This window comes from Triticum urartu, chromosome 5, assembly GCF_003073215.2.
Source record: "Triticum urartu cultivar G1812 chromosome 5, Tu2.1, whole genome shotgun sequence".
Lineage (NCBI taxonomy): Eukaryota > Viridiplantae > Streptophyta > Magnoliopsida > Poales > Poaceae > Triticum > Triticum urartu.
The window spans coordinates 582,083,264-582,099,041 of record NC_053026.1 but is presented as its reverse complement, the minus strand read 5'-3'; the positions used below and the strand labels follow the sequence as shown (position 1 = coordinate 582,099,041).

Genomic DNA, 15,778 nt, shown 5'->3' with positions numbered 1-15,778 from the left:
ATAATGTATCAAGGACATGTGCAAACTACCGTTGTAGTCGGTCGATACAAAACAGGGCGGCGCCGTGGCAGTGACGATACAAAGCAAGAACGGCATGCATGAAGTAATCGACTCATCAATAAGTAAACTAATACACAATGTGTAAAATTGGCAGAAGCGTCTCGCCATCGTACAGGGCCACATGATTGTAGTTATATTGCGGGGCTTATCCCGGCTGCATACATTGGGGTTGTTACAAAAGATCACTTGCACGAGAAGAATAGAGGAAGATAACAGCAATCAGACTTAATGATTAAATAAATACACAATGGATAAGTCTCAATAATGCTTTCTTTTATCTAGCAAGAAAGGAAAATGATAGCCATTCTACTCACATGAGTAGATTGAATACGATTGATAAGTAGCATTTTTGTTTCGAAACATACATGCAGCCATACATGGAGTACTACTAAAATTAGGATGTCTACATGATGATAGTACTGTAGGCATTACCTCCACATTGCCATGATGATATCCTTTGCCGCTTTCAGTTCAGCCGGCAGGATTCTTGCTATGAGCTCCTTGAGAACAGACGGGCAGCTGGACTTAAGATGCTCGTAACCCTCACTTGCAATCATTGCCTCCAAATTGGATGGGGAGGCAAGGAATTGCAAACAAGCTTCTTTGAGATGACAGAAACCATGCTGCTCTGCTAGAGCCAAATTAGTTGCCATCATGTTGGAATCAATGTGATTGCACAGTTTCTCCTCGCATATCTGCTTTAGCCTGACAATATTGTACCTGTCGGCCGCCACTAGAAGATGGCCAGCCATCACCACATCAAGCATCGGAGGGACTGAATCGGTGTATATGTAGTGGAGCAAGGAATTGAATACATCTGGTTCCATGTCACAGATTTCAATAGGAGTAGCTGTAGAACTCTCCTTCATGGCACCGAGGAGCTCCGCTCTGAAGACGGATGAGCGAGCAGCGAGGACACACCTGTGAGCAGAGAATGTCTGTCCGTTGACTTGAAAGATGAGGTCCGCTGCATCCTTGTTCTTGAGCAGATCGCCGAGATGCCAGTGCAGGTCGCTTGGAGGAACCCTTGTGTCTTTGTCATGGATGACGGTGACATCACACCTGATGGTGAGACAGTCGTCTCTTAGATGCACCGATGCCTCCAGATCAGCCTTCTTGATCAGGACTGGGTAGCTCCAGGGTGAACCTTTTGAGAAGGTACGCATAGGGTTGGCATGGCTCTATGAAGGCACTGGTTCTCCATTCTTGTCAAGTACACTGAGCGTGAATTTCGCCTTCACATCTTCGGCACCAGCAGATTGAAGAAGAAGATAAAGAGATATGGAATCAGCACAATTCGTAGCGAAACCATTTGGGCAGTATTCCACGGCCCAGTCGTGGCCTCCAACACTGAAAGGTGGAGAAGTCATCAACTCGCCGTTCTTGATTAGGGCTTTGGTTCTTGAGTATCCATCCACCTTGAGCACACACGACTTCTCCTCAACTACAATGGCAGCAGAGATCTTGCACTGCTCTGCCATTCTAGAGGCGGGATTGGTGGATTGGAGTAGGATGGAAGACTGATGAGATAAGAATTTCGCTCGATCAATATATATATAGAAAGGACTTGGGAAGTTGGATCCCTTCATTTCACATTCAGCCAAACGAAAACAGTGGCCTGTTCGCATCTCCATTTAGATTTGAGCGCCTGCGCACATTTGCTGCCTGCCATTTACTACTACTCGTTTACCTTCCACTGCACTGCAAATGACTAGGGAACCTTTTCACCTGCCGATGCAATGCATGCAGCACTAATGATTTTCCATGTGACCCTGAATCGAGAATTAAGCCTTTCAATGAACAAATACTCCCTCCTTTCCGGTTTATAGGGCTTATCTCAAAATCTAAGTTTTTTCTATTTTATAAGGCTCAATTTGGTTGTTCCCCATCACAAGTTCAGATTTCAAGATGCATTAAATAATTGCATGCAAATATTAAAAGAAAATTGACCAATGCATGTACTTTATGCATGCATGCATTACAATTAATACATTGATAAACATAAATTTTTGAGAAAAACAAGAGCATTAATTAGATACTTTTGCAAATTACAAAAACTATTCCACCACTCACCATCTACCTTGGTTGGTGAGATTTTTGAATTGAGCCTTATAAACCGGAAAGGAGGGAGTAAAACTTTTCACCTCCAGAGGCTACACCTTTCAACGACAAATGGCACGGCCCTTCTTGTGTGAACAAAATCAGCAACAAAGAACCAATTAGCCAGGTTCGCGTTCGCGTGACCAGAAAGTATGTGCAATCGATTAGGACACCAATGATAGTACAATCCAGCTGAACGTAACGACCTGAACGCCGATTATACCGACCGCAACAAGAGATTTGAAGATAGTTTTTACTGTACTCAGATTGTTCGCCCTACATTTTCTCAAGACAACAATCACTCTGTATTTAGCAGACAACAGAACTGCCCTAGTCGTGCTGAACAGAAAACTACAATAACCTTTTTTTTCTCCTTTAAAATCGAGTTTCCTAAAACTGAACCCAAACAACCCGGCCCCAAGAGCATAACAAGTGCACAGCAACACTACCAGCACTGTTCAGAGGGAAATAATAGCCAATGCCCGTCAAAACTAGTATATTAGCTAACAGAGGATAACAATATTAAAATGCTTGAGGATTACGGCTTAGTGCTTTTTTTAAATACCAATATTTCATTTTGAAAAACTGTTAAGACTTCGGCTTAGTGCTTTCAACTGAATTACAACACAAGATCCCATGGTCCACAGACATGGCATCCATATTTCACATTCAGTTTTTCAGTGCGAAAGTAGACATGAGTGCTAAACTGCTAATAACCGAACAAAGAAAGAAACACCATCATCTAATAGTGCTACTTGAAGGACCCACACAACCTAGCATTGTAGTCAGTCACTACAAAACAGGGCAACGGTGACGAGAAGAACCATTCTACTCACGTGAACATAGATTAGACTGAATGATTAATACTAACAATTTTGTTCAGAAATACACTGGCAACCATACATGGAAATGTAGCATAACCATTACTACCAAAATATGGATGACATATATGATAATAGTTCTGTAGGCATTACTTCCACGTTGTCATGATAATATCCTTTGCTGCTTTCAGTTCAGCCGGGAGGATTCCAGCTACGAGGTCCTTGAAAACAGATGGGCAACTAGATTTCAGATGCTCATACCCATCACTCACCATCATCGCCTCCAAATTGGACGGAGAAGCAAGGTACTTTAAACAAGCTTTTTTGAGAGCATGGAAACCATGCTGCTCGGCCAATGCCAAACTAGTTGCCACCATGCCGGAATCAATGTGACTGCACAATTTCTTCTCGCATATCATCTTCAGCCTGCCGATGTTGTATCTGTCAGCCGCAACAAGTAGATGGCCAGCCATCACCACATCAAGCACAGGAGGAACTGTGTCGGTGTATATGAAGTGGAGCAAGGACTTGAACACATCAGCTTCCATGTCACGGATTTCAATAGGACTAGCTGCATAACTCTCCTCCATGGTGCCGAGGAGCTCCGCCTTGAAGACTGATGACCGAGCAGCGAGGACACACCTATGGGCCGAGAAACTCTGTCCACCAACCTGAAAGGTTAGGTCTGCTGCATCCTTGTTGTTTAGGAGGTCACCAAGATGCTGGTGCAGGTCGGTTAGAGGAACAGTTGTTTCTTCGCCGTGGATGACGGTGACATCGCACCTGATGGTGAGACAGTCGTCTCTTATATGCACCGATGCCTCCAGATCAGCCTTCTTGACGAAGTTAGGGTAACCCCAGTTATCACCTTTGCTTGAGAAGGTATGTATAGGGTGCGTACAGCTGTATGAGGGCACCGGTTCTCCATCCTCGTCAAGTACACTGAACGTGAATTTCGCCTTCACATCTTCAGCATCGGCAGATTTAGGCTCGAGATAAAGAGAGATGAAATCGGTAGAATCATCATCGTTGCCGTTTGGGTAGTAGCGCACGGCCCAGTCGTGGCCGCCAACACTGAAAGGGGTAGAGGCCACGTCCTCGCCGTTCTTGAGTAGCGCCTTGGCTCTTGAGTATCCATCTACCTTGAGCACATATGACCGCGCATAAGACCTTTCCTCAGATACCATGGCAGCAGAAATCTTGCATTCCTCTGCCATTCTGGAGGTGGGTTTGGACTTTGGAGTAGGATGCAAGTTTCGCCAGAGGGAGGACTAGTTTTGTTCCCTCTATCTGTATCTATTCATTCTCGCCGCTGTCCAGTGATGTCGCTGGAAGCACGGCCGCCGCCGCCGGCGCTAGGGATTGGAGGTGGTGGCAGAGACGCGCGGGGGGAAGGGTGGCGGCGGAAGCAGTAGAGCGGACAGCGAGTTAGGTTTTCTGCCGGATGGTTTTTACCAGACGCTGTTAGAAAAACGGACGGCCGAGATGGGCTCAGGCAGGAGGCAGGACAGCTGATACTGCATTCGCCCTGATCAGGTAATGGTGCAATTTATTAGAAACGGGCAAGAGGAACATTAGAACACCAACGGCAGCAATACAACATCTTTTCTGTCATGGTCGCGTTTAACATCTTAACAAAATGTTGATACTTCAAACTAAGATCGCCTTTGGAGTTGGAGCAGGACTGGTCAATTGTGTAATTGCGTGGTATCAACCTTTTTGGGCCGAGGCTACGGACGCCACTGATCATGTGAGATGATGGGATCTGTCATCATGCTCTAGTTTTTTTTCTTTGAGTCGGATCATCATGCTCTAGTTGAAAGAATCTCTCATAATCTTTAGTTTTGTTTCTTTATTTCAACTTCTTTTGTATAGAGACTTGTTTTCCCTCTAAAACCGAGTTTGTTTTCTTTATTTCAAAAGCTCTAGTTAAACTTGAGGTCCACCAGCAGCACTTGATAGTGGTACATGCCCGAAAATGTTTTATGGAACCATGGTTTAGCCGAACCTACACTCCGCACCATTGATTTCTAGACACTATTCATGAGGATTCATGCATGGATGATTAAACATGCATGTCTATTCATGAGGATCCATGCATGGTTGATTAAAAAATGCAGTTGGCATGCATGTCACAAATCCACATATAGTAGGATGTTAAATCGTACGACATAGACCATAGGTTCGGCTGAACCATGGTCCAGAATCATGTCTCTCGGTACATGCCTGATAATTTGCCAGGACGCTCGATGGTGGCACATACCTAATTGTTGGTGCATATAGCCCTTCTTTCTTCCCTCCACTTCCAATCACATTCTATGCACTCATATAATGCCTCCACCTCACTGATGACACGACCAACAATGTTCCAATTATGTTGAAGATTTGGCATGGGCGTCGCACTGATCGCCTGCGTGATGGTAGCATCGTAGTTAGCAGCGTATTTGATTATGAATTGACCATAAACTTTAGCATAATAACTTGGACGAATATGCTCAAGCAATTTGAGAAGTAACCCTGGTACTATGACAACATTCAAAAGAAATTCCTGAATGTAGCTGATGAGGATTGTTTTGCCATGATGTTAGGTAAACACATGTCAATGAGGACTATGATGTTGGTTCATATTGTTATCAGCGAGACCAGGCAAGACTGCATCGTTAATGGGGAATCGACATCCTCTGCTAAAACGCCTCAACCTATCGTAGCTAAGCTTTTTATTGAAGGTTGAGAGAAGGTGATCAAGCACGAAGGGGACTCCAGTGCATCAACATCCCCTACTGAAAGAACTCAACCTAGATAAGCTTCTCATTGAGGGTCAATAGGAGGAAAGTGATTTAGAAGATGTGTTTTGGTGATTTATGACAAAACAGTTGAGAGGACTAAGTGATTAATTATCAAGTTTATTTTAGAAAATTAGTCATCGTGGATTTATGGATATCTATGGTATTCTCATTTATGAATTTCTCCTGAGCAATTTTACCCGGTACATCTCAGTTGTGACTTTTGCATTTTTGCATTTGAGAACTGCTCTATTTATTGTAGTATCAAGAAATTAGTTTTACCTGGTAATTCTGAGTCATAGTCCTCATCGAGTAAAAGCCTCAACTTATCCACGTAATTCCAACTATTGTGCTTTTCCTTGTTTTTTAGAACATGCCTTGGATGATTGATAAGTACTCCCACTATAAACTGATATAAGATTTTTATATCTTTAAAATGTCTTATATTAGTTTACATGTGAATACCATTTTTCTTCTTAAACATACACGCAATCATACCAGTAAGAAAATATATCCTTTTAGATAAGGCGAGCACTAGGCGTCGGTGCGCCGTCCCAACAGTTCGGCCGGTCGCGCCCCAGCCGCTGATCCGATTATTTTAATCCGTTCGATTAAACTGGTGGAATAAAAGCGGCGCATGTTGTTTCTTTTTTTTTTTCTGTGTACGCACGCTGGTCCACTTGCACTATTTGGAAGTCGCTTTTTCATATGCATCAGGGCCAGGGCCATGCGGTGGAGGTTGCATGTTGTCAGGTGGGTGGAGCCCATCAAAATGATGATGTGACTTCGCTCTGCTATCTATACTTAATAGTTTCAATCAAAAATGTACACAGAAAATCTGCACTTGTTATTAAAATGTATTGTGTATGTAGCATTGCAGTAAAACTTCACAACAAAAATCAAAAATCAAAACAAAAAAATAGTTGAATGTTTGTAGCATAAATTTCGTTACCTTTACAATGAAAAAAACATATGTTGCATTGTGCAAAAAAGCTCACAACAAAAACGGAAAAACTATGGAAGCAAAATAGTTATATGTTTCTAGCATATTTTTTAGTTTATAGTTACAACTAAAAAAGCACTCATGTAGCAGTTCATTGGGCTGTTGTGGCTTTCGTGAAAACCCGAGCCTCCATGAAGCTTTTTTCCATCGCCCGGTTGAAGCTATTTGCATCTACAGTTGAAGTTTTTTTGTTAGTGGTTGCAGCTTTTTTTGTTGCACAATGTCCTAGTTGAAACTTTTGCATCTACGGTTGAAGCTTTTTTAGTCAACGGTTGTAGCTTTTTCCTTTTCACGGTGCCTGGTTGATGCTTTTCTCATCTACGGTTGAAGCTTTTTCTGTCAACAGTTGCAGCACTAGCCGGCCCCAGATTATCTCTGGTTGAAACTTTTTCATGGTTGGTTGTAGCTTTCTCGGGTGTCGGTTGCAGTTTTGTGGGTTACACAGAACTAGTTGTATCACCCATGCAGCAAAAAGTCAACACTGTTTTCAGCAAAATTTACCATCGATTCCAGCAAAATATCTGTTCGGTTGTAGCATCTGTGGGAGAGCTGTTTGAGATGCAGGAGGTAAGGCGAGAGGAAAAAGTGACAAGACGAGACGAAGAATAAGCCCAGAAAAAAAAAGAAAAAAAGTGCGGCGGGGAAGAGATAAGCTGTAGGCCCACCCGAAGCATGTGCTAGTCTATTCCTACGTGACAGAGCGAGCGAGCGAGGAGCGACCGGCCGAGCGCTCGGCCGGTCGTCCGGAGGTAAACGTTTCCCTTTAGATAACCCCTGGGTTGCCCCGCTTGGGTCACCGCGGGGGTGATCCAGTCTCACTGCCACATGTCTCCCACCAACCTCTTCCTTGTCTCGCCGTCGCCTGAGGCCCTGCCGGCAAAGCCTGCATGGGTCCGGGACGAAGACGACAGGGCGTTCTTTGAGTGGACCTCTCCTTCCCAGCTTGGATCCCATCGGCAGCGGCCCACGGGATGCCTCGGGAGGATCTACGGGGTGACGGCAGCAGGGCTTCCACACTCTCCGGCGAGCGGCCGCATGGTGTCGGATGCGCTGGGAGGCCCACATGCATGGTCCGGTCGTGCGTGCTCGAGGCAATGGTGCTCCGGTTCAGGTGTTCATCATTCTCCGGGCGTCGTAGTCCTGGACGCGGTCCCTGCCGAGGGCGGCGGATGCGGCAGCCACCCTCGTGATTGGCTGGGGCGAGACCAGCAGGGTGAGTGCGCGCAGCGACCAGGACAACGTTCCTGGCCATGCAGCGGTGGCGCTCGCCTCCATGCCCGCATGAGCTTGCACGCTTCCCTGGCTATGGTGGGCGGCCGTGTGCCGTGGGTCTGGCCCCTACCCAGATCCGTCGTTAATGGGGGCCCATGGCCAGACGACAACAGATAAAGGGCCGAAGAGGGATGCTAGATCCCTATCGGCGTTCCGGCTACTATGCGCGCAGTCACAGCGCGGTTCCGGGCAGCTACTAGTTCAGTGTGGCACAACTTCAGGTGAAACCCATGTCGAGCTCGGTCGTGGAGGACGACGACGGGGCCGTGGGCGTCGTCTCCTTGCCGAAGGCATCGTCGATTGCAATCGTCGTCACCGCGTTTCAACTGCTCCAAGGAAAACCTAGTTTTGTGTCTCTCGGGTCGGACTATGACAGTGCCTTCGAGGCCGTCTCCCTCTTGGGGGCACTGTTTGGAGCGGTGCTACCTCGAGGGGACAAGAGAAGAAGCGGTGTTGCATGTATCGCATTGATGACGGCGGGTATCAGCTGCATGGTACAACGGAGTCTGGGCGACGGACGCGTGTTGAGGGGCACGCGCGGGAGGGTGGCACTGTCTGACATCATGGTGGCGTCAACGGCAGAAGGGACTGATAAGGTCAATGTACTAACCACTCCTGAAGATGAGACGACGAAAGATGGTGGCAGCGGATTACAGAGCATGCGTATGGAATGCGCATTGAGGGTTTGCTAGACCGGTGAGTGCTCCCGGCTCACCGGCGGGCGGCTTGGCGAGGCCATCGGACTACATGATGTGTGTTTGATGCAAAGGTCAAGTCACATCGTCAAAGCTTGCAGGTATCACAATAACTTTTGTCAGGAAGGTGGTTTTTAGTTGATTCGTGTATTTATTTTATAAGGCTTTATTGAATAATTTGCTAAAAATGATTGTATGCATCGATCGATGCAGAGACCGGGGATTATTCTCTTTTTGAAAAGAAAATACGTGGAGAGCATAATCATTTTTTACTATAAAAAATTGGATGACATTAATAATACTACTACGGAAGCATTACTTCCGGAATGTCATGATAATATCCTTTTCTGAATTCAGCCGGCTAGTTCTATCTCTCAGCTCCTCAAAAGCAGACCAGCCGCAGCTGGATAGCAGATGCTTAAAGCCATCACTTGCTATCGTAGCATTCAAATTGGAGGGAGAAGCAAGGAACTGCAAACAAGCTTGTTTGAGACGACGGAAACCATGCTGCTTGGCCAAAGCCAAGCTGGTCGCCACCATGTTGGAATCAATATGACTGCATAATTTCTCCTCGCATATCACCTTCAGCCTACCGATGTCGTACCTGTCAGCCGCTTCGAGTAGATGCCCGGCCATCACCACATCAAGTAGAGGAACCGAGTCGGTGTATATGAAATGGAGCAAGTACTCAAACACATCAGGTTCCATGTCACGGATTTCAATAGTACTAGAGGAACTCTCCGCCATGGCGCCGAGGAGCCCCGCCTTGAACACGGATGACCGAGCTGCGAGGACACACCTGTGAGCCGGGAATGTCCGTCCGCCGACTTGAAAAGTCAGGTCCGCTCCATCCTTGCTCTGTAGGAGATCGCCGAGATGCCGGTGGAGGTCGCTTGGAGGAATCCTTGCTTCTTGGTCGATGTCCTTGACGACGGTGACATCGCACCTGATGGTGAGACAATCGTCTCTAAGGTGCGGCGATACCTCAATGCCAGCCTTGTGGATGAAGTCATGGTAGCCACGGTCTGGAGCCCTCCTTGAGAAGGTGTGTAGAGGGATGGTACGGCTGTACGAAGGCACCGGATTTGCATTCTTGTCGAGTACGCTGAGCTTCAATTTGGCCTTCGCCTTCACGTCCTCGGCATCGGCAGCTTCAAGCTGTACATAGAGAGAGATATAATTGTCACAGTGCCTAGGATAGCCGTTGGGGTAATATCTCACGACCCAGTTGTGGCCTCCAACGCTGAATGGGGCGGAAGTCATGCACTCCCCGTTCTTGAGCAGCGCGTTGGCCATCGAGTATCCGTCTATCTTGAGCACGTACGACCTTTTCTCGGATTCAGCGATCATGGCGGCAGGGATCTCGTAGGGCTCTGCTATTATGGAGGCGGGCTTGGTCTTGGACTCGGAGTAAGATGGAGGGCTGGCGGGAGGAAAGATTTTGCTGCGCCTATCTGTGGCGAGAGGTGCACTTGGGAACTCCGGTTCATCAGTCCAACTCATCATAGCCCCAGCGCCGAGTGGTGTCTGGACGACGGACACAAGGAAGTTCCTTTCCTCTAATCGGCCGAGTATATATATAGCTAGCTTATGTATGTAGAGACCACAAGGCACGTACGTAGGAGTAGTACACAAGCAGCGTGACTCGATTGATTCTTGCCGCCGGCCGGAACGGAACACAAGCGTACGCACGTGAAACAGTCGAACCGATTGGAATCGGTCCTGTTTCTTTTGATTTATTGATTGATATTTGAACTCAACTCACGGGATTTCCTACAATCCCTGGCGTATGTAAAGGCCTGATGTACGTTCTGGAGGAATACTCGGTGACCGACTCTGATATTCTAATATTAACCGACTCGGTATGGAGTACTGAACATACCAGGACACATGCACGCACGCTCTGTGTAAGTGTGTGTTTATGTCTAACACGGGACATCTCGATCTACTATATGTTTGCGTCCTGTCCTGTCCTGCCTGCGATATATTTATCTCCCTCGTTTACCTAACCGAAAAAGGCTTTCGCCCCGCTTTATATTATAATAAAGCACATGCCCAAGCCAACAATCCACAGAGGTTCAAACACACACACACACAAAGTTCATACAGCACACAGGATCCATAAGGGTTAATGCTGAGGGCACAGCTCAACAAGCCCCAGAACAGAAATAAACGACTGCAACTAGTCGGGCTCCGCGGGGGGGGGGGGGGGGGGGGGGGGGGGGGGGGGGGGGGGGGGGGGGGGGGGGGGGGGGGCGGTGGCGCCAGGCGGAAGGCGAGCGATTGAAGGTCGGCGAGGAGGGTGTTGATGACGTCCCGATCCTGAGGGCGGCTAAGCGGCCGCCAAATCTGCAGGTACCCACACATTTTAAAAATGGCGTCAGTAGCACGTCTGAGAGTAACCTTTTGGATGACAAGCTTATTGCAGACAGTCCACAGCGTCCAGGCGAGGACCCCTACACAGAGCCAACGGATATGTCGGTAGCGAGGGGGGGAGGCATGGATCTCTGCGAGAAGGTCGGGGAAATTGGAATTGCACTACTGTCCACCAACCGTCTCGCGGAAACTGGACCAAAGAAACTGGGTCGTGGAGCACGCGAAGAAGATGTGGTTAGCATCCTCCACCGTGCCGCACAGGGGGCAAAGCCCATCTCCAGGTCCGTTACGCTTGAGGACTTCGACTCCGGAGGGGAGGCGTCCACGGATCCATTGCCAAAGGAAGATCCTAATCTTCAGTGGCACGCGGATATCCCAGATCAAACTGAAGGGCTCGGGGGCGGGCGAAGGCGCGATGGCCGCGTGTAGGGACTTAGTAGAGAAGCGTCCGGAAGATTCTAGGCGCCAAGAGATGGCGTCCGGGGTGTCGGTGACGTTCATCGGGAGAAGGGCGATGTCCTCGAGGAGGGCATCCCAGGCGGCCACTTCGGGCGGGCCAAAAGGGCGGCGAAACGCGAGGCGCCCTAAGTCAATAAGGGCCGTCTCAACAGAGACCCGCGGGTCAACAGCAATGGCGAAGAGCTCGGGAAAGCGGGCGGCCAGAGGGGTGTCGCCGATCCACCGATCAAACCAGACACAGGGTCGTGGACCCAGACCCAACCGAGATGGACGTGCCAATGCGAAGCACAGGGAGCATCTGAATGACGACCTGCCAAAACTAGGATCCGCCCAAACGCTGACAGAAAGCCAGAGGCTGTCCACGGAGGTACTTGTTTCGGATGATGGTGAACCAAAGCCCTCCGTCACCATTAGCAATACGCCATAGCCACCGGGTCAGGAGGGCGATGTTCATGCGTCGGGAGGAAAAAATCCCCAGACCCCCCTGGTCCTTGGGTTTACATATGTCCGGCCAACTGACCATATGGTACTTCTGTCTGTCATCCTCGCCAGCCCAGTAGAACCTGGATTGGTACTTGGCAATTTCCATGTGCAGCGTTTCATGGAGGCTATAAAAGGTCATGAGGTAGCAAAGAAGGCTGGCGAGAGAGGAGTTGATGAGAATCACACGCGCAGCCTTCGATAGCCAGCGCCCATTCCAAGGCTCGACGCGATGTTGCATACGGGTAACTGTGGGACGGAGGTCCGTCACGGTGAGGTGCGAATCACTAATGGGGATCCCCAGGTAGGTCGTGGGGAAAGAACCCAGCCGACAGTTAAGTCGGTCAGCGATAGCCTGAGCTTCCACCGGAGGGTAACCAAGAACCATCACTTCGCTCTTATCGAAGTTGATCATTAGGCCCGACATCTGCTGGAAGCACAGGAGGAGGAACTTCAGGTTAGCCACGTCCTGAGTAGAACCTTCAACCATTATTATGGTGTCATCCGCGTATTGAAGGAGGGAGACCCCTCCCCCTCCGACTAGGCGGGGGACAATGCCGTGAATATGACCGGCACCCTTGGCTTTGTCCAGGATGGCGGCCAGAGCATCGACCACCATGTTGAACAGGAACGGCGAGAACGGGTCCCCCTGACGCACCCCATAGAGAGTGGGGAAGTATGGCCCAATCTCGCCGTTGATGTTCACCGCGGTCCGCCCACAGGAGACTAATTGCATCACGCGAGTCACCCAGTGGTCGTCAAAGCCCTTACGCAGCAGCACTTCCCGAAGGAAAGGCCAGTGCACAGTATCATAAGCTTTATGAAAGTCCAGCTTTAGGAAGACAGCGCGATGTTGTTTCACCCGAACTTCATGAAGGACTTCATGGAAGACAAACACACCATCTAAAATAAACCGGCCTTGGATGAAGGCCGATTGGTTCGGGTGAGTGATCGAGTTAGCAAGCAGGGTCACCCTATTGGCGTACCCTTTGGCCAGGATCCGGAATATCACGTTAATCACGGTGATGGGACGAAACTGGCAAATATCAGAGGCGCCCGGAACCTTTGGGATGAGGGTAATGATCCCATAATTGAGGCGACCAAGGTCCATAGATCCCGAATAGAACTCCTCGAAGAGGGCCATGACCTCAGGTTTGACTGTCTGCCAGAATGTAACGGGCAAGCCATCCGGACCCGGGGCCGAGGAGGGGTTCATTCCTTTAATGGCCGCGAGTACCTCTTCTTTGGCGAAGGGGGCAACAAGGGCCGCGTTGGCCTCGTCGGAAACCAACTCCACCCCCGTCAAGTGTCGGGGGCGAGACTAGCCCCACCCCGAGGGGTGGGGGTAAAGAGGGCTTTGTAGAAGCCGTATACATGAGCCCGAATGGCCGCGGGGCGGACAAGGGGGGCGTCATCCTCCCACAAGCAGTGGATGGAATTTCTCTGGCGTCGGCCATTCGCAACAGCCTGGAAATATGCAGTGTTCGCATCGCCACGGAGCACCCATCTTTGGGTACCACGCAACCTCCAGTATGCCTCCTCATCTGTGTAGATGGAGGAGAGTTGATCCTCAAGATCATATCTCAGCATCCACTCATCTGGGGAGAGCCCGGATGTAACGCCCTCGATGCGGCTATAGCTCCCACGTGTCGAGGTACGACTTAGAGACATAACCGCATTGAAAGCAATGTCGCAAGTTAGGAAATCATCACAACATCCCATGTAATATATATAATAAAAGGGGAGATACATAGTTGGCTTACACTCGCCACGTCACATCAGAGTACATAAATAACATCCATCATACAAACACTCATGGCCCGACTACGGCGCCAAAATAGAAGAAAACCCAACATGCGGCAAGGCCCTGAATCGAACCCCAACTAGGCACCACTACTGATCATCAGGAAAGGAAACATAATAACGCTGAGAGTCCTCGTCGAACTCCCACTTGAGCTCGTACTCGTCACCTGGAGCGAAATCACCTGGACCTGCATCTGGAATTACAGTATCTGTGAGCCACGGGGACTCAACAATCTTGCACCCTCGCGATCAAGACTATTTAAGCTTATAGGAAGGATAAGGCAAATATAAGTGGAGCTGCAGCAAGCGACTAGCATATATGGTGGCTATCTTATACGCAAAAGAGAGCGAGAAGAGGAGGCAAAGCGCGATCGAGAATCTAGAAGAACAACCTGCGCAAGCATAACTCCAACACCGTGTCCACTTCCCGGACTCCGCCGGAAAGGGGCCATCACGGTAACACACACGGTTGATTCATTTTAATTAAGTTTAATTCAAGTTATCTACAACCGGACATTAACAAATTCCCATTTGCCCATAACCGCGGACACGGCTTTCGAAAGTTCAATCCCTGCAGGGGAGTCCCAACTTAGCCCACGACAAGCTCTCACGGTCAACGAAGGAATAGACCTCCACCCGAGACACTCCGATCAGACTCGGTATCCCGGTACAACAAGACATTCCGACCAGGTTAAAACAAGTCCAGCAACACCGCCCGAATGTGCCGGCAAATCCCGATAGGAGCTGCACATATCTCTTTCTCAGGGCACACTCAGATTGTCTAAACTTCCGGTAGGCCAGCCCAGAGTTGCCCCTGGTAGCCACCGGCGGCTGACGGTTTGGACCAACACTCAGAGGAGCACTGGCCCGGGGGGGGGGGTTAAAATAAGATGACCCATTGAGTCTGCAGAGCCCAAGGGAAAGAAAAGGCTAGGTGGCAAATGGTAAAACCAAGGTTGGGCATTGCTGGACAAGCTTTAATCAAGGCGAAATATCAAGGGGTTCCCATTATAACCCAACCGCGTAAGGAACGCAAAATCCGGGAACATAACACCGATATGACGGAAACTAGGGCGGCAAGAGTGGAACAAAACACTAGGCGAGAGGCCGAGCCTTCCACCCTTTACCAAGTATATAGATGCATTAAGGTAACACAGCAATATAATGATATCCCAACAAGTAAATAAATGATGTCCCAACAAGGAACGGCCTCCGATCTTCACCTGCAGCTAGCAACGCTATAAGAGGGGCTGAGCAAAGCGGTAACATAGCCAATCAACGATTTGCTAGGACAAGGTGGGTTAGAGGTTCAACATGGCAATTGGGAGGCTGACAAGCAAAAGGTAGGCATCGTAGCATTGGCATAGCAAAGAGCGAGCAAACTAGCATAGCAAAGATAGTGGTGATTTCGAGGGTATGATCATCTTGCCTGCACAGTTGTCAGAATTGACTAGATCCTCAAAAGCACACTCAACGGGCTCCTCGGTACCGAACTCGTCTCCTGGCTCTACCCAAACAAGACAAACAAGCAACAAGGATACAATCAACCACGTGCAATAACAAGCAATATGATGAAATGATGATATGCTATGCGGGATGCGATGCGGGATGCAAAATGCAAGATATGACAGGAAATGCATGAACCTGGCCTCAACTTGGAATTCCAAGGGTGCCACTGGAAAGATGAGATGAAATCGCTTGAAAACGATATAAAGAACGCCGGAATCGGAGTTACGGTTTGGAAATGGCAAGCGTTTTAAGAATGACACCGGTCTGCGATTTACAGCAAGTAGGCATCTAAATGCAATGAGATGAACATGCTACAGCCACCAAACTGTTGGGTAACGTAGCATAAATTCAAAATTTTCCTACGTGTCACCAAGATCTATCTATGGAGTCATCTAGCAACGAGGGAGGAGTGGATCT

At 48.7% G+C, this 15,778-nt stretch overlaps 2 protein-coding genes and 1 pseudogene across 2 annotated transcripts; all 3 read right to left on the bottom strand.

Annotated features, from left to right (window-relative positions):
- Positions 1-488: 488 nt before the first annotated feature.
- Positions 489-1,541, bottom strand: LOC125506121 (annotated as a pseudogene).
- Positions 1,542-3,120: 1,579 nt separating this feature from the next.
- Positions 3,121-4,198, bottom strand: LOC125506120 (BTB/POZ and MATH domain-containing protein 3-like). The gene is made up of 2 exons (XM_048670991.1): positions 3,883-4,198; positions 3,121-3,849 (listed from the first exon to the last, which is right to left on the bottom strand). Exons 1-2 carry the CDS (start codon positions 4,196-4,198, stop codon positions 3,131-3,133), a joined length of 1,035 nt encoding a protein of 344 aa, XP_048526948.1. The 3' UTR covers positions 3,121-3,130.
- Positions 4,199-9,049: 4,851 nt separating this feature from the next.
- LOC125507453 (BTB/POZ and MATH domain-containing protein 1-like) lies at positions 9,050-10,224 on the bottom strand. Its single transcript, XM_048672029.1, has 2 exons — positions 10,185-10,224; positions 9,050-10,110 (listed from the first exon to the last, which is right to left on the bottom strand). Exons 1-2 carry the CDS (start codon positions 10,222-10,224, stop codon positions 9,050-9,052), a joined length of 1,101 nt encoding a protein of 366 aa, XP_048527986.1.
- Positions 10,225-15,778: the final 5,554 nt, after the last annotated feature.